Source organism: Lepus europaeus, chromosome 10 (assembly GCF_033115175.1).
Source record: "Lepus europaeus isolate LE1 chromosome 10, mLepTim1.pri, whole genome shotgun sequence".
NCBI classification, from domain to species: Eukaryota; Metazoa; Chordata; class Mammalia; order Lagomorpha; family Leporidae; genus Lepus; species Lepus europaeus.
In genome coordinates this window covers 24,631,560-24,650,667 of record NC_084836.1, presented here as the reverse complement: position 1 = coordinate 24,650,667, position 19,108 = coordinate 24,631,560, and the positions used below count along the sequence as shown (strand labels likewise).

The 19,108-nt window shown below is 36.0% G+C and overlaps 1 protein-coding gene and 1 non-coding gene across 4 annotated transcripts in view; both read right to left on the bottom strand.

The window, feature by feature from the left end:
* CDK17 (cyclin dependent kinase 17) overlaps nucleotides 1–19,108 on the bottom strand; it is a 107,948-nt gene continuing 88,840 nt past the window's right edge. For all 3 annotated transcript variants that reach the window (XM_062203087.1, XM_062203086.1, XM_062203088.1), the window contains 11 exons: nucleotides 17,858–17,972; nucleotides 17,083–17,177; nucleotides 16,785–16,847; nucleotides 14,573–14,696; nucleotides 10,494–10,614; nucleotides 8,161–8,258; nucleotides 7,562–7,667; nucleotides 5,776–5,818; nucleotides 4,706–4,796; nucleotides 2,254–2,331; nucleotides 1–1,724 (listed from right to left, as the gene is read on the bottom strand). In XM_062203087.1, the coding sequence (XP_062059071.1) occupies nucleotides 1,687–1,724; nucleotides 2,254–2,331; nucleotides 4,706–4,796; nucleotides 5,776–5,818; nucleotides 7,562–7,667; nucleotides 8,161–8,258; nucleotides 10,494–10,614; nucleotides 14,573–14,696; nucleotides 16,785–16,847; nucleotides 17,083–17,177; nucleotides 17,858–17,972 (972 nt within the window). In that variant the 3' untranslated portion in view covers nucleotides 1–1,686. The remainder of the gene's footprint in view (nucleotides 1,725–2,253; nucleotides 2,332–4,705; nucleotides 4,797–5,775; nucleotides 5,819–7,561; nucleotides 7,668–8,160; nucleotides 8,259–10,493; nucleotides 10,615–14,572; nucleotides 14,697–16,784; nucleotides 16,848–17,082; nucleotides 17,178–17,857; nucleotides 17,973–19,108) is intronic.
* Nucleotides 11,430–11,551, bottom strand: LOC133769295 (U6atac minor spliceosomal RNA). The gene has a single exon (XR_009867180.1). It is a non-coding gene; the product is annotated as a U6atac minor spliceosomal RNA (small nuclear RNA).

Genomic DNA, 19,108 nt, shown 5'->3' with positions numbered 1-19,108 from the left:
TTTTAACAACATGGAGATTTTGTTATTATAAATTTCAAAACAAAATGGAGGAATTTCCACATAATATTTATAACCTTCAAAGTACAATATTAATACATGTCTGTCAGTTAGAAATAACAGCAGTTTGTTAGGCTACAAGGTTTAACATAAAACCAACTTACAAATGTGAAAAGCAGTAGTGGTCCAATATTCACCATTACAACATGAATCTGTTTCTTCCAGAACATTTTTTTTTAAAATTAAAACTTCAGTATCATGAAAATATTAAAATAACACCCCCAAACATGCCACAATCACTATTCACAAATAAAGTTAAAATGAAATATACAAAAATTCACTTAATACTGTTAAATAACAATAAACTACAAGATTTCCTGAACAGAAATGGTAGGACCCCTGAATGTTTTACAGTGAATGCCAGGAAAAAAAATTAAGTTATGACTATTTTCATGATATAAGGCAAAAATTTACATGACCATTTCAAAATATACCAAGTAAGATTTATAGTTTATAAGATGCACTAAACAAATAGTCCTTAAAAGTGAACACAAATGCTTTTAAAACACTGTTTCCAACACCAAAGTGTTTATGATGTTCTCTTAAAACTAATATTTAGTATCTCTAGTAAACAGATAATACCTACAATGCTTTAAAGCAGTCCTCTAAGTTCTCATTTCTTTCATTTGCAATTTATCTTGGCTCATTCAAGGACATATTACAGCTTTCAGCTGATTCCAAGTAAATGTTACAAAAATACACACAGCCCCCAAATGAAAGAAATTGTTCCCCAATGAAGGATCATCCATTCTAATAAAAAAAGAAATGTATTTAAAACAAATAAAAGCAGGACCTTTTATGCTTGAATTGACTTACATGGCTAAGTTTTAACTAAATTAAAGGACAATGTAAAATAGATGAGTGTATTAGTATACAGATATCCAGTAATATACAGCAGACATTTCTAAAATGAGAAATAGGTAAAAATGAACAATTTTGGTGCTTTATTAGTCTAATGTGAAATCTCCAAAATGTCAGATGTTCACTTTCTTGAATCAAATTCTGCATCACATGCTTTCCTAGACATAATGTGTTTATCAATCTCTTAGCTACTCTTTATTAATGTTCAATAAGAAATTATACAGCATGAACTTAGAGTGTTCAAGATGGCTCACTTATTTTACTGTTAAGCAAAGCTAATTTACATTCCAGGAAACACTGCAGTTTAATTTTAAAAACAAACAAACAAACAAACAAAAAATGCAGCAGTAAAACAATTCGTGAGGAGAAACATATGCATTCACATATAATAAAGCCACTGCAACTTCAGGCATCCAACTATTGTGTTAAACAGACAGTAGTTATTTAGCAGCAATGATTCCGCAATAAATAATGCACTGTGTTTCTCAGTCCTGCACAAAAACTGCAGCTACAGTTACATCAACAGCTGTAACCTACTGGCTCTAATGGCAGAGAAGACCTGAAAACTGACTGTACAAAAACATTGTCACACTGTGACAACAAATATAAAAACAATCTGTAGGTCTGAAATAAAAAGACTCCACTGTGAAGAGGACAGTGTAGACAAATGGAGATTCCAAGTTCACCAAAAGAAATAATTGCCTTCAGATCTGAGTCCTTGATTGATAAGAAAGGCTGGGGGCTGGGCTTGAAACCATGTTATCAGACTTAAAAGAGCATGCTCTGTCTTCTGTTCTTCCCATGTCCTAAAATATAAAGTCATTTTATGAGGCAGTTCAAGGTTCAGTTTTATCCCACATACAGTATTTGGTGACTCTAGGAAGCTAATGTTCCCACCAGCAAAAGCTGATATTCCACCGTAAGAATGATCAGCACTTTCTTAAAGGGCCCTTTTGTTGATGGGGTCAGTCTACAGCTTCTGTGCTTCGAAGTGAAGAGCCTGATGACTAGAGAAGCACAAGATGTGTCTTCTGCCTCAGGTACCACGGATGGCGCGTGCAGTGATCAAGCCAGGTGACTTGCAAAAGGTCTTTGTGCCATCTGCAGCTTTCAGTATCCCTGACTTGACTGAGTCAGATTCCTCTCTGAAGAGTTACTGAGCTGCCCACATCATACAGAAAAGTGAGTACGTGCAATGCTAAACATACACAGTTGTGGAATGCACTGTACATTGGTTTGTACATCAATAATTTTACTGATCAATTTATAAACCAAAAGCTTGGTTCCATACAAAAATTCATGATCGACATGTGAAATGGTTTATGACAAACACACCTGTCTCTGGATAAGAAGAATTTCGAAAACCCGGGTCCTTTTGCAACTGAATCTCTTTCAAACTGAATATTGATACACCTAAAATGCAAAATTTTAGACACAAATTATCCGATGAAGGTCTAACATTATTTAAAACAATACAACCCAACTAAAGAAAGATGTTTAAAAAGCATATGCTGATTCAACACAGAACATTTACTACATGTATAACATTGTAGTCCTGCTGTAAGATTTTTCCTTTTCTCAATGTTTTGAGGAGAAAACCAAGCAAAGTAACTGCCCTTCACAACCATTTCCTCTCCCATCTCTGCTTTAAAGTGTGCCATGAGCAAGGACTTCTATGAGGAGAACACACAGGATCTGTTCCAGGCTCTGCATGGGGTGACAGGCCTAATCAAAATGTATGAATAGGTTCTTATTCTCTGTCTTATATCTCCTTATGATGACATGAAGATATAAGGGCCTCAAGCTACCTTTATAGATTTTTAGTGAAAAATAAGGACTGTATTTGTACAATCATACTTGCCTACCTCGAACTGAAACTTGATTTTAATGACATATTAAGTATCATCGTTAATATTAAAAAAAACCACTTGTAACTCATCTAATTTTCAATCTGTCAGAGAGGTAGTCATCCATTAAAGACTGTCCAGTATTGTCTAATAAATGAGAACAAAAAATTTTGGTAGCCCACTTTCCAAATATTAACCTAATTCCCCACTCATCTTACTCTATTTTAAAGTAAAATACTGGACTAACAGTAAAAAAGAATGTCATGAGTAAAATCAGGGCTACTTCAGGCAAAGGAAATCTGCTATTGTAACAACTCATAATACACTCACTCATCCTGGGGACAGTTAATCAGAGTGACTACAATAATGAAAAACTATCTTTTTGTCTTAAGAAGTAGATGTACTTTCTCTTTTTTCTGTTTAAGATTTATTTATTTATGGCCGGCGCCGTGGCTTAACAGGCTAATCCTCTGCCTTGCGGCGCCGGCACACCGGGTTCTAGTCCCGGTTGGGGCGCCGGATTCTGTCCCGGTTGCCCCTCTTCCAGGCCAGCTCTCTGCTATGGCCCGGGAAGGCAGTGGAGGATGGCCCAAGTTCTTGGGCCCTGCACCCGCAGGGGAAACTGGGAGAAGCGCCTGGCTCCTGGCTTCGGATCAGCACAATGCGCTGGCCGCGGTGGCCATTGGAGGGTGAACCAACGGCAAAAAGGAAGACCTTTCCGTCTCTCTCTCTCTCTATCCACTCTGCCTGTCAAAAATTTAAAAAAAAAAAATTTTTTTTTTATTTATTTGAAAGGCAGAGTTACAGAGAACGAGGGAGACACACAACGAGAAAGAGACCTTCCATCTGCTGGTTCACTCCTCAAATGGCTGCAATGGCCAGGCTAGGCCAGGGCAAAGCCAGGATCTGGGAAATCCCTCAGGGTCTCCCAAGTAGGTGGCAAGGGCTCAACTACTTGAGCCATCTTCTGCTGCTTTCCCAGGTGCTTTAGCTGGATCAGAACTAGAGCATCTGGGAGTGGAATTGGTACTCATATAGGATGCTGGTGTTACAGGCGGTAGCTTAACCCATTGTGCCACAATGCCAGCCCCAGTAAAAACCTCCTTTTATGAGAAATCAATCATTGTGCCCCTTTAATCTTTATAGAAATCCACTTTTAACAACTCTGAATCGAATCCAGATTGGGTCTAAGGACAATGGCTGTCATGAGGTAGTATGTACCAACTTAAGTCTAATAAGAGTGATGACCTCTGCCTAAGTGCTACTGATTTCTTATACAGTAGTGGCAATGTGTTCACTGTGACAAGAAATAAAGCAGAGAAACCAAACATGAAGGCTTCAAAAAGTTTGTGGAAATGCATTTTATGAAGTAACTATGCATATATTTCAAAAATTTTTTGCATCAAAATAAGTATCTTAAATTCTGTTCTCTATGAACTTTTTAATGCACCCTCTTTAAGAAATTCTGATGGGGGCTTGCATTGTGGTGCAGTGGGGTAAGATCGTATTCCTTTGACAACAGCATCTCATATGAACAACATTTTTGAGTCCCAGCCACTCTACTTCCAATCCAACTCCCTACTAATGTGTCTGGGAAAGCAGTGGAAGATGGTCCAAGTACCTGGGCCCCTGCTACATGCATGGGACACCCAGATGGAGTTCCTGGCTCCTGGCTTTAGCCTGACCCAGCCCAGCCACTGGGGGGCTATTTGGGGAGTGAAACAGCAGAAGGAAGATTCTGTGTCTTTTTGTCTCTCTCATCTTTCAAATAAATAAATAAATCTAAAAAACTAAATAAAAGGAGAGAGAAATTCTGATCAAATTACAGAAAAAAAACCTCATATTTTAGGCTTAAAAATCAAAAGCACCTGTTCCACCCCAGTCTCTAATCCTAGACAAATGAAAACAAAGGGTGGGGGGAAATTCAGAATTTTCCTTACTTTCTGGTAAAGCATGTATTCTTGGTCCCAGACTTCGAAAGTATACATGTTTCATGGCCTCTTCTGCTGAAACCCTTTTCTTGGATTCGTACTGTAAAAAGCAAACAATAGCCTCATTATCATTAATTTTATCTCTAATTATTAAAAAGTAGGGCAACTTAGCACATAGAGCTACTTGTTAAAAATCTAGATCACTTAATAACAACTATTTTTAAGCACCATTCTAGAGTAAGCCAGATATACTCTAATTTGAGCTGCTACTGAGATTATGTAGCAATAATTATTTCAGTTCTACATTTCCAAGATAAGGCTGGATCTTAAATAAAAAATCAGATTACTTATATTTTTGAAAGAGATTTGACTTTTGGTAGTACTTTTCTTCATGAACTCCAAATGATTGGTGGGAATAGATCTCGCATCTTTACGGAAGCCATTCTTAGTTACCTAATACCCATTTTCCTGCTTTTTTTTGATGACACAACCTAGACTTGCTCAAGGTGTCTATGCTTCCAACTCCAGCAGAATGATCATGAATTACAACTGTTCTAAACTTAGGCTAATTATGACAGTCCTGCTCCCCAATCTCCAGCCTCTCCTACAATTAATTTTCTGGCCAATGAGACTTGGGTTGGGATTTCTGCTAAAGCCTCTACTTTCAAGATATAAGAAGACTAATATAGTTGGTAAAACCCTCATCCTCCTTCTTCTTTCTGCTTTGGAGGAAAATATGAATGGTGTTTGGAGGTGCAGCATCTTGTAAGGCAATTAAGTAGAAGGAAAAAGAGAGCATGAATTGCAGAGAACTTGGCCTTGACATAGTTGATCTATGCCACCAGCTGACTAGCTCCCACTGTTTTAGGTCATAAGGAAAAACCCAGTCACATGAAGACTTAAGGAACCATATTTTTTTAACTGAAGCATGTGCTTTAAGCCTGCTAGATATGACCATAGGTATCTTATTTAATTGTCATTAACAATCCTTGAGGGAGGAATTACTAACCTCATTCCACAGATGAGGAAATTGAGAGTCAAATACCCACTTAGCAATTACAAACTAAGATGTGACTTACCTGAAGAAATTTTGTTATCAACTCAATTCCTTCAGAGTCCAACCTAGAAACAACAAAAACCAAGTGGCAATTTATTCTCTTTTATCTCAGCTGGTAGAAACTTCTAAGATAAAACTATTCTTTCTAAGTGCTTTAATTTGCTAAATGTAAGTGCCCCAAAATTAGTCACTCTTATTGTCTTCAAACAGACGACTGTTTTGGCCCTAAAACACATTTTTTTTAAAAGAACAATCCATAAATAACTGCGATGAAATTGAAATTTCCAATAAATTCAAGAACAAATTAAAATTACAGAATATATAAGAATCATCATTCTATGCCAAGACAAAGCAACATCTATCGTAAGGAAAACTTCAGAACTGCATCAATTTTCAGTATTCCACTCAAGGCGAGCATCATTTTCCTATTGTATAGTTGAAAACATAACAATAAAGTGACTCCAAAATGAATCCCTATGGATCAAGATAAACACAGGGATGAGCCACTCAGCTTTGGGTTTTTAGTTTGTTTGAATTTATGAGGAAGTGAGCAGGTTCACTCCCCAAATGCCCACAATGGCCAGGGCTGGGTGAGAAGCAGAGCCAGGAGTTAAATCCAGCGTCCCACATGGTTGGCAGGGACACTTGGCTTAATTTACATATGCCTCAACAATTTCATTAATCTGGGCTACAAAACCTAAGATATAGTCAATCTAGTTACAGTGATGAAATGAGCAAAAATGGGAGTGGGGATTAGGGATTAAAGGGATAATGTACTGAAGAGAAAACATGGGTTCTATCTTGCACTACACCTTTCACCGGCAAAATACAATTTTGAATAAAGAAATTTCATCTTCCTGAGTGCTCTCAGAGGCAGCCATGTGGACGCTGTGGCCTAGACATTCTTCAGGCTATTCGAATTCTCTGTAGTTTGCCACTCGCACATATCCAGAGTTTCCTGGGTACAGACAAGCTAGGTGCTCAGTCAAGTCTTAGTGAATCTGTCTTAGAAGAGCTTCCACCTTCTACAACTGAACATTAGCAACAGCAAGCAGTATGATAAAAATAGGACTTACACCACTTTGGAATACAAGAATACAAGTACATGTATTCTTTTTAAGAGAGTCTACTTAAAATGATATTAGTTGCTAGAGTAATAATAATAGCATCAATTCATAAATACTTTAAAGTAAAAAATTAAAAATACAGTCAAAAGAGTTAGTCTATCATAGTGAAAATGTGACATAGTCTACAAGACGAAATCACTCAAACTCTAGTGGTAGATTGGATTGATCTGAGGGTAAGTCTGAGAACAAACTTTAACTGACCTGCTGATATCTAGAAGATATTTGCTGAGTGATCAGAAACAGTTTATATACTTCAAATACAAAATATATCATTAACATTGGTTAAAACACTTATGAGTCATCTTATAGCAGAATGAAGATTTTACTTATAATATTTACTTAGAGTATTGTAAGTAAATATAGAACAATTCTGTAGAAAGCAAAACAAAATTCATCATCTTTATGATACTGAAAAAGGCACTTATCAGTGTTTCCTTTCTGGAAGAAACAATTACTTACATAAACTCGAGAATTCTACTATATACATTCTATATTAATTTTATTTACAATTCAGTTCTAACTACATACTTTGGCAATTCTTGGTCAATAAATTATAAAGTTAATCTAACATGATGGAATAAATTAAAAGAGATCATAAAATAATTATGAATTGTGTATATATTTTTCCTGAATCTTTACTGTGGCTAATGCTTCAAAAGATTGGAAAGAAGGAAAAAATACCTTGGTGCATGGTTAATTAGAGGCTGTGGTTTATATTTTGGAAAGTTGTAGTTCTTGAACTCATCATTTGAAGAAATACCTGGCCATGTTTCCTGAGATGGAGTTCCTGAATTTAAAAAATATATATAAATATACATAAAAATATATTGGTAAGTTATATATGTGAGAACAATTTACATGTACTAGATAATTTAACAATTTCAACTGAAATTGAGATGATAAAAACAGTAAGCATACACTGACATTTTTTGGACTATGCTATGATGTCATGATGATGCTGGACCTTTTTTTCTATCCAGCTGATACTACCTAAGCTAAGAAATATTCCTGGTTGGTGGACTAAAGGTGAATTTTCAACACTATTTCTCTTCTCTGTTCTTCCACAACATCTTTATTGTAAGGATGAAACTCAGTAAATGAACAGAAGTTACCTAATTAATCTATTTTTTATAATAACTAAATCAACTGAAATTCTTACACCTAACAGCTCTTTATATTAGTCTCTGTATCAAATTCTTAAATAGACGTTTTTAGAGACAGTCTTATCTAGCTAGTCAATTTTAAGTGCAAAATCACCAGGAAAAAATTTCTTCTGTTACCTAGCAGTCGAAAAATTAAGTGCAGTTCGTCTTCCACAGTTGATCCTGGAAATAGAGGTCTTCCAGAAGCCATTTCAAAGAAAATGCAACCAACACCCCTTTAAAATATATCATGGAAAAAAAAAATGAGCAAACAATTTACATATTATGAAGCACAAAAATCTTTTCCTAAAGATTGCCTCTCTGGAGAAATTTGTACAAGCCTACCAGCAAACCTCCTGCAGACATTTTTTCAGAACTAATTTGTTAACATTTACTGTGTCTCAACTTCCATATTGTTAGATTCATTTTTTCCCACTTAAAATGTCCAGCTCTGCATGATCCTCCAAGAGTAACACTAACAATAGCTAACAGACTGAGTGCTTACACTGTGTGAGAAATTGATTTTTAAGTGTTTGAATTACAATTACTATCTCATTAAACGTTTACATCAGCTATTGTTGCAGACTGTGGTCTGAAAGGAAGAAGACCAGAAGGAGGAAAACCAATTGAGAAATCCTCTGTAGGGAAAAGAAAACAAAGAATTACAAAATAGTTATAAATGGACCTCTTAGCTTCTATGATAACCTAGGACACAGTAGCCCCAGGTAATGGATAGCCAGGATAGAGAAGCCAGTGATTCAAGATTTTTTTGATGCAAAGAGTAGAAATAGAACATTTAGGTGCAGGATGGGGGAGTGGTGTGTGTGTGTGTGTGTGTGTGTATGTGTGAGAGTGTGTAAAAGAGAACAGGAATAGGTGGGAGGTTCAGTCAATACATACTGTCATTAAAAGACCCCAATTCAAGCAACTGTATCTAAAATTTAATTTTACATAATAAGTTTCTACAGAAAGTAAATATCATACAGTTGCTAGGAAAATAGTATGAAGCTCCTCAAAAAAAATAAAAACAGAATTGCTATATTATCTAGCGATTCTTCTCCTTGGAATACACCCAAAGTAACTGAAAGCAGGATCCTGAAGACATATTTGTATACTTGTGTTTACAGCAGCATTATTTACAACAGTGAAAAGGTAGAAGCAACCCAATCAATGGATGAAGTGAAAAAGCAGAATGTGGCACATACATCCAATGGAGTGTTATTCAACCTTAAAAAGGAAGGAAAATTCGACACATGCTACAACATGGATAAAATCTTGAAGGTGTTATGCTAAGTAAAATATGCCATTCACAAAAGGACAACCTATAATTCAACTCATAGGAAGTACCCAGAGTAGCCAAATTCATAGGACAAAAGTAGAATAGTGATTTGCAAGGACAGGAGGAGGGGGTAAAATAGGGCACATCCCACAATGTTTAACAGAGTTTCAGTTTTACCAAGATAAAAAATGTTCTGGAGATGGACAGTGAAAATGTTTGCACAACAACGTTGATGTACTTAGTATCAAAACTGTACTCTTATAATTGGGAAAAATCATGTTCTGTATATTTTGCCATATTTAAAAAATGGATTAAAAAAGAGAAAAAAATTATATAGAACCAGGTTTTTTCAAGGCAACAACAAAAGTAATATAATAACATTGTGTACAGTATACCCAAGAAATTCAACTACAGTTCAGAGGAAGGACTTGCCACTGGAGGCTGGAGTATATTCTGAACAGGACTTACAAGGAGTTGTGTTTTAAAGGTTGGTAGAAACAGGCCCTAATTAGAGAGGCTGAGTAGAACCGTTATAGAACGTTATAGAACGGTAGACTGACGTAAAAGTCCAGGGTATTGTTGAGGTAATGGTGAGTAGGCCATTTGCTTAAAAGGGAACATTTGTACTAAACAATAGTATGAAATAAGTTGGGAAAAGTAATTTAGAGATACCTTATGGAAATTGTACCTTATTCTATAGGCAATGAATAGAGTAGAAATAAAGATGTTTGAGTAGAAAAGTGTCATGACCAAAGTGGTGGCCAAAGCAGTGAGACGGATGGTAAGGATATTTTGATTATTTTCAGATCAACTTTTAAGGCAGGTGGATTTTGATGAATATTAAAAATAATGTTTTAAAATGACTACATATCAAACAACATGAGTGCCTTAAACTTATTACTCATTTAATCTTATCTACAGAACTCTAGTTATTTTTAATATTCCCATTTCTTCAAATGAGGAAGCTAAGTATAGACAAGTGATTTGAATAAGGTTATTATAGTTGTAAGTGGCAGAATTGGAATTTAAACACGGGTACTCTTATTCCAGGACAGAACTCTGAATCACTGTTTATTTTATGCTTCTTTGAAGTAATACCTCTTTGAAAACCAAATGCCTATCATTATGCTTCTGTGTTAACAGCTACATTCTTTCAAAATTATGAATGGTAATAATATCTGTATATATTTACCACATGTCAATCTGGGTTGAGTACTCCGAGGAACCCAGAAGCACATCAGGTGGCCGGTACCACAGCGTGACAACTTCATTTGAGTAGGTCTTTGTGGGAACTGACTTGGCTCTAGCTAATCCTTCATAGGGAAAAGAAAACAAAGAGATTAAGAAATAGATTGGCCTTTTCAGCCTCTAATCTTACCATGACTCCATTCAAAGGGATGCGTGAGGGCTACTGTGTAGCTTCCTGAAGCTTCAACAAAACTAGTTTTATGAACTCTGTTGAGTACATAAAGTTTTGGGTCATAAAATCATTATGTACTAACACTAAATAATAATAATTCCACAACTAGAGACAAGTTTAACTTTTAAATAGCACTGGATTTAGTGTCTGGGTTCTTTTTTCTTTTTTTGACAGGCAGAGTGGACAGTGAGAGAGAGAGACAGAGAGAAAGGTCTTCCTTTGCCATTGGTTCACCCTCCAATGGCCGCTGCGGCCGGCCGCGGCCAGCACACCGCGCTGATCCAAAACCAGGAGCCAGGTGCTTCTCCTGGTCTCCCATGGGGTGCAGGGCCCAAGGACTTGGGCCATCCTCCACTGCACTCTCGGGCCATAGCAGAGAGCTGGCCTGAAAGAGGGGCAACCAGGACAGAATCTGGCACCCCGACCCGGACTAGAACCCGGTGTGCTGGCGCTGCAAAGTGGAGGATTAGCCTATTGAGCCGCGGCGCCAGCCTAGGTTTCTTCTACCCATGAGTTACAATGCCCAAATAGGTCATTGACACTTAGATCCACATTTTTATTTCTTCTATCTATAAGCTTTTATTATCTTTTAATCAAATTCCAACTTTCATTTGCTATACCATTTTTTTTTATCAAAAATCCTGAAGTTACTGGACCATGATCCAATTGAGTTTTACTGACAATTTCCTTGTAGAAATCCACTTAGAGAAAGTCTCCTTAGAATAATTATAATGTTATAGTGTATTCTCCGTTATGTATGTTGTAAGGCCCGAGGGCCTCCTCCATCCTTGTCAAGGGGAGTGCTAACCTTCTCTCCTTTCATACAACACTATAGTATATTCTCTTTGCAGCTTTTTAAGTCATAAGAATAATATTAGAACAAGAGAGACTTACCACCTTTGGATATTATTAATTGCTATAAATGTTATAAAATGTTTGCCATTCTTTTGTCAACTTAATAAGAAAGCTGTTGACTACCCAGAAATAAAACCTGGTAATCACAACTTTATCCTGAGTCATGAACATGAGTTATTATTATTATTATAATCATTTATGAAAAAATTATATGCTAATCATGGAAAATTTCATGGGCTTTTAAACACTAATCAATTAGAGTATTTAAACTCTTGGCCGGCGCCGTGGCTTAACAGGCTAATCCTCCGCCTTGCGGCGCCGGCACACCGGGTTCTAGTCCCGGTTGGGGCGCCGGATTCTATCCCGGTTGCCCCTCTTCAGGCCAGCTCTCTGCTATGGCCCGGGAAGGCAGTGGAGGATGGCCCAAGTCCTTGGGCCCTGCACCTGCATGGGAGACCAGGAGAAGCACCTGGCTCCTGGCTTCGGATCAGCGAGATGTGCCGGCCGCAGCGGTCATTGGAGGGTGAACCAACGGCAAAGGAAGACCTTTCTCTCTGTCTCTCTCTCACTATCCACTCTGCCAGTCCAAAAAAAAAAAAAAAAAAAAAAAAAAAAAAAAAAAAAAAAAACCTCTCAGAATGGTGAATATAAAATATTCATATTCTACCAAGTTCCTTCAACATAAAAGTTTTACTTTCTAGAAGCAAAAAGAGCTTGCAATTTTATTTTTCAAAATCCTTTAAAAATAAGTTAAAAAAATTACTTATTCATTAAAACAGCATGCAGATGCTACATAAGTAATATTTTATGAAAAAATTTTCAAAATAAAACAAAAATTAGTAAGAATGATTTTATCTTATATTTGTTTTTAAGAACACTTTTATTGGAAAGGCAGAGAGACAAACAGAAAGGAAGGGAGAGAACAAAGAGAACTCCCATTTGCTGGTTCACCCTCTCCCCCCACCAAAATGCCTACAACAGCCAGGGTTGGATCAGGCCACTAGGAACTCAGTCTGGGTCTCCCATGTGGGTAGCATATACCCAACTACTTCAGCCAACACCTGCTGCCTCTCAGGGTGCGCAGGAAAATGGAATAGAGTGGAACCAGGACGCAAATCACACTCTTCTAGGGACATGGGTGTCCCAAGGGGCATCTCAACTGCTGTGCTAAACATCCACCCCTAAATTTTTATGAATCTCTTTAAAATCTATTTTAGTAAAAGACAACTGGATTCCACATTTGCTTTTACATTCAATCTGTTCTGATATATTGCTTTGATACATATCTATTATGGTTTGAACACGAATGGCTCCCCAAATTCATGCAGATGTTTATAGCTGAAAGTCTTGTTCATGGTTAATAGATTAATAGTTTATGGATTAAGGTGAAAGTTGATTCAGTTATGGTGTCTGAAGGTAAGGCCTTTAGGAAGTGATGGGGTAGGATTAGGCTGCTGGGGTGGAGCCCCATGACTGAATCACAATGGCATTATAAGGAGAGACCACAGTGAGAAGAAGAGCATGTTCTCTGTGTCTCTCTGCTTCCTGGCTTGTTAGGTGATCCCCTCTCTGCAGGTGTTCTGCCATTAGGTACCAGACTGATGGAGTCCCTGATTCTGGAACATGAATCTGAAAACTGTAAGCTGAAATAAATCTTTCTCTCTTTTAAGCAGCTCCTGTTTGGTATTTTAGTTAAAATAATAAAAAAAAAATCTAATATATAATATATATGTTATCACAATCTATCAAATACATTTATCACTATATATATTTTATACATATATATATATAGAGAGAGGAATAAAACTTGTATAAAACTGAAAAGAAGAGAAGCACTTTAACAGCCTTTCTGATCATTGTGAATAGTGTTTTTCAATAATATATTAGCCAGAAAGTAAGTTGTTTCTTAAAGGTAATGTGGTAACTGAAATGTTATCAATGAACTTTTACTTTTGTTATAATAAAATTCATTGGTCTATCTTGTACTGCAAATGTATCTTTTACCCATGTATGTATGACTCTGTAATATCACACATCGGTTATTTGAAAAATACTGGTTCCTAAAAATATTCAAAATGTTTTTTAGCATATTAAAAAAAAATGTTACTAACATCACCAAATCTCATCAGAAAAGCCTCTAGGTATTGGGAAGCAATCAAGTTCCAAAGCGACAGATCTAAATTTTTAAAATCTAATTTTTGACTGAAAACTTGAAATTTACTACTGACAAGAAACACTTTTGATTGCTTTCCTTGAAATAACAGGCTGCAACAGGCAGGTGTTTGGCAAGGTGGTTAAGATGCCCCTGGGGACATCTGTATCCCATTTAGAACACCTGGGTTTGAGTCCCAGCTCCAATTCCAATTCCACCTTCCTGCTAATACATACCCAGAGAGGCAACAGGTGATGGCCAAGTAGTTGGGTCCTTGCCATCCACATGGGAGACTTTCTTTGAGATAACTACAGTATCTCTGTGTGCAGCAAATGTGTTTTATGTACCTCTTCCACTTCATTACACAAAATACTACAAAGACATGTACTCAACTCAAAGAAATAGATTTAATAAAATTTATATATTTTACTATCTCACTATCAAGTATCTTTTTAGGTGTAATGGAAACTTTTTTTCCTACAAATGCATAGAGGTAAACAGCACAATGATGCACTTTAGCAGTATTGCCTTGAAACATACCAAGGAACCAGTAGCTTTACTTCTTATTGCTTTTGGATCATCAGTGAAAAAAAGCAAGTATTTTTTAGTCTAATTTTGATAATATACCCCTGAATGGTTCTCAAAAGTCCTAGACACTTACGGACTACACCTGAGACCCTGTGCCTCTTAGTCTTTGCACCAACAATCAACAAAAATCACCCAAAGTTCTGCCAAGTATCTTATTCTCTGAGTTAGAGAAAATTTCCAAATCCGCATAAAAGTGATGACACATTGTGACAATGGTTGTTCTTTTAAAATTAACATCGTCTCACATATTTCATACCAAAATCTGCAAGCTTTAATTCTCCTTTTTCATTAATGAGGAGGTTCTGTGGTTTCAAGTCTCGATGCAACACCTTTCTTCTGTGGCAATATGCCAAACCACGTAGAATTTGGTATAGAAACAGCTACAGAAATAAGTAAGTAAATATTAGTCTTGCAGGCAATGATACATATTTTGGAATAAACATAAACTATGGTAAGCAAGAAAACAACTTGTGCAGAGTAAAGAAAAACGAAGTAGTTATATCCCAAACCATAATGCCTTTTCCTTATATAGTTGTTTTCTGAATTTGAGTTTATTATTCAGTTTGAAGAATCTCACTCCTTTTTGGCCTAACAGTATCTATGAAAATCAAATGAAACTTATAATAGTTTATTTATTATAGAAAATGGCTTGAAATAAACATATTCTCATAAACTTAAAGGCCTACTAAAGCTTACAGTTTAATTATAAGATTCTGGCAAAACAACCTACCAATCCCTGCCACTCACCTCCCTAATAATCCCCCTCAAAAAACTTTGATCTGGGGCAGTTTCTTTAAAATAAGGCACTAGAAATGGTTTTATCAGAAGTCTGAGGCATCAAGAGAATGGTGCTACAAAGTTCTGGCAAATTACTTGTTATAAAAATAACCTAAACTAGCTTCTATCACCCACCTCCTGGGTACTTTACTTTCAGCACCTCCTACTCAGCTTTCAAAATCTGTGATTCAGAAAGCAGCATTAGCACTATAATGCTTTGAATGACTCTGTAAAAAGCAATTCCTATAAGGCTAATGGTAGAGTTTTTGTTGTGAATTTTGGTATAAAGAGGAATACAGAAAGTCTCTGATTCTTTGGGGTTAACAAAAAAGAGCCTCAAGTACAGAGAATTCAGAAGTATATCCTCAGTTCACTTGTTGGTGAGAAAAGGCTTAGGAACACTGAGAATAAGCCAAGGCAGCAGATGAACGATATGCCCAGAATGAATTCTAAGCAGCACAGTCTCTAGGCTCTACATATTTATGTGTTTTAAAAATTCTAAAATTTATATTTCAATATATTCCTGTTACATTTTATATTTGAGAAATATAAAGACAGTTTAAACAAACAACAAAGTGCTTTCTGACTCAAGTTAGTCATGTAGACTTGGCTTCTAAGATAAACACATCTCAAACTTTTATCAAATTATGATAATTAAAGACTATTTTCTTTGAAAATTATTGGTAATATAAAAGTAAGGGAAAACAAAAGCCACACACAGAAAAGATACACAAATTACAATTACACGGTCTTGCAAACAAAATGCAAAATATGATAACAACTCACAGAATGTACATGGAAATACATTTAAAGCACTATTCTGAAATTCTTGAAGCAATGTGTTATCCATATGTTCTGAGGTTTCTTTTAGAAACAGAAATTGGCTCCTGTTATCCACTCATTTTTTTTTTTTTTTTAATCTAAGTTTAAATTCACTACCTACAGAATTAGAAACATCCCAAACACACAGCTAGGACAGCCTATTTCCAGAATAGGTTATCACAAACTGTTGACAAATTCGGATAAGTCTTTGCCAGCTAAATCTAAATCTGAAGTATACCACTCAGGTTAAAGAAATCTACTGTAAGAACATAACTATGTCAGATGCTTTTATCCAGTAACTTTTCAGTTTCATCTGACACCGTTAAACCAAACTTTTTATATTACTTGAATAGTTATATATAATAACACAACAATTATCTTACTTTTCTTCCTGAGAATACAGATTAGTATTTCCAGCAAAGCATTCTTAATACCTGCAGCTTCCTGCCTTTACCCATTAGACTGATATCCCGAAAAGCTGCTAAATACCATTTTAAGTACAGTAGGGAGATTGTTATTTAAAGAAAGCCTTTTGCAGAATTTGTATTAACTTTTAAATGTTTGGATGTTTTAAAGCAGAATATATCTTGAAACGTGTTCTATATTTAGGAGAATTTGTTGTTATATGAAAGCGAATGTCAGAAGTAATTTCTAAAATACTTTAAAATGAAGGCATTCTACAAAAAGGACAGGTCCTAAGAAAACTAAAGTGTAAATAGAAGTTCTGAGTAAATATATTCAGAGGATTACAATCTATTTAAAATGCCAAGGAGAAAATGCTGAAGAATAGTTATGAGGCTAGAATATCTCATTATGTAATGTTGCTGATCTATGTTTTGCACAGGTTTAAAATGCCCACTAAAACCTACCTTTACATTATGCATACTCATGATGTTCCCACAGTCATCCATATACTGCTTCAGATCTTTATCCTGAAAAGACACAGTACTTTACTATGTAATGCAGAGTTTTCACAATGCATGGCTGATTCACTTATTAGTATTTAATTTTCAAAATTAAGTTGTTTTACAAGGAAAGATATTGTATGCATCTAATTTAGCTAAATATGAACAGCTAAACAAAAATGTCCCTGAGGCTGTTAAAAACTCCAATTTGCTATGCTCTTCTAAAGCAAGATTAAATATTGAATTTTCATTAAATGCTTACCAGATATTCAAAGACCAGAGTCAAGGATTTATCTGTGTGAACAATGTCATGTAAGGTTACTATATTTGCATGTTTTAAATCCTTCAATAGTGAAACTGCAAAACAAAAAATACAACTATTTAGTCTGTGGTAGTCGGTCTTTATAAAAAGCTGAAGTTTAATATATGAAGATTGAAAATAATATTCTCTTAAGTTTAAAATAGTAATTCACCAAAAGGATGAGTAGAAATGTCAACAGAATGAGTAGTAGAAATGTTAATGTCATCATTCTTCTATGGTTCTAGGTTTGATGCTCTCATACTTAAAATTATCTTCAATACTACAATACTCCCCATATCATCTGATTAATTTAGAGATGAAGTGCAAGGTACCCATTTTTCCTTCCATAATACTAATCAGTTGCCTCAAATCATTTTCCAAATAATCCATTTTCTCTTTAAAATTGAATAATAATATAAATGTTTACACTTTTGTTTTCTTGTTATGTTTTTATTTCTTATTTTTAACTATGTTGTCAAATTCCCCACGTACCAATATATACAACACTTTCTATGTCAAATATTTGTCTATGACAGTGATTTTTTAATGCCTTCAAAATATTTCATTATAAGGTATACAATAATACAGTTAATTCCTTTCTGTTGTGTATTTTGGCTTTGAAAATCAACTCTTTCAAGGTTTAATTGTGTCTTATAATCATCTATTATTTCTATATCTGGGCTCTTTTACTTATTATGCAACTTTGGTGTTAAAATGTTCTCTCTATATACTATACCTTCTCTTATAGCTGTGCATGGTGCACCTTCTTCATGTTCCAGTCGGATCTCTTTTAACGCCACCAAATTTTCTGTCAATTTACTTCTTCCTTTATACACTGTTGCATATGTACCCTATAAAATATATTTTTGAAGGACACATATAAAACATCATGATGGTCCCTCTAATGCAATCTATACAGTTAATAGTCCTTAAAGTGATTTCTAGTTTCTAAGCATTTGTTAAGTTCCACCTGGCAAAGAAAACTGCACAACGATCAGTCTTGGTTTTTCTTAGAGCAAAGAAGACTTTTGGTTCCATATAGAGATCTTCCATACTCATGCAACACTACAGAATGCTTCAACAGTATAAAAACAGAGTATTTAATTTACATTTTATACTTTATTTCTGATTAACAATTGGATCAGTAGTTTTAAAATCAAAAGTGCTGGCTAGCACCACAGCTCACTAGGCTAATCCTCCGACTGCGGAGCCGGCACCCCGGGTTCTAGTCCCGGTTGGGGCACCAGATTCTGTCCCGGTTGCTCCTCTTCCAGTCCAGCTCTCTGCTGTGGCCCAGGAAGGCAGTGGAGGATGGCCCAGGTCCGTGGGCCCTGCACCCTCATGGGAGACCAGGAGGAAGCACCTGGCTCCTGCCTTCGGATTGGTGCAGCACGCAGCCGCAACGTGCAAGCAGTAGTGGCCACTTGAGGGGTGAACCAACGGAAAAAACGGAAAAAGGAAGACCTTTCTCTCTCTCTCTCTCTCACTGTCTAACTCTGCCTGTCAAAAAAAAAAAAAAAAAAATCAAAAGCACTTTATTTGCTATGGTATGTGCATACTGAAGGATATAATTTGGAACATATTAATTAAAAATTGAAAATGTAATTAACATACTGTTAAATCATTAAACATTTACCCATGTTTCCAGACTTTTCAAAAAGCATTGCAGAACAGGTGTTTAGTCTAGTGGCTGACACCCATGTCTTACATTGGAGTTCCTGGGTTCCACTGTACGTTCCAGCTCCTGACTGCAGCTTCCCATCAGTGCAGACCGCGGGAGGCAGTAGAGATAGCTCAAGTAATTGGGTTCCCGCCACCCTCATGGGAGACCTGATTGTCTTTCCAGTTCCTTGCTTTTGCTTTCACTCTAGTCCTGGCCCTAACCCAGCCCTGACTATTGCAGGCATTTTGGGAAGTGAACCAGTAGATGGGAACTCTATCTCTCTCTGTGCCTCTCAAATGAAAAAACATTTAAAAATTGTTTTTA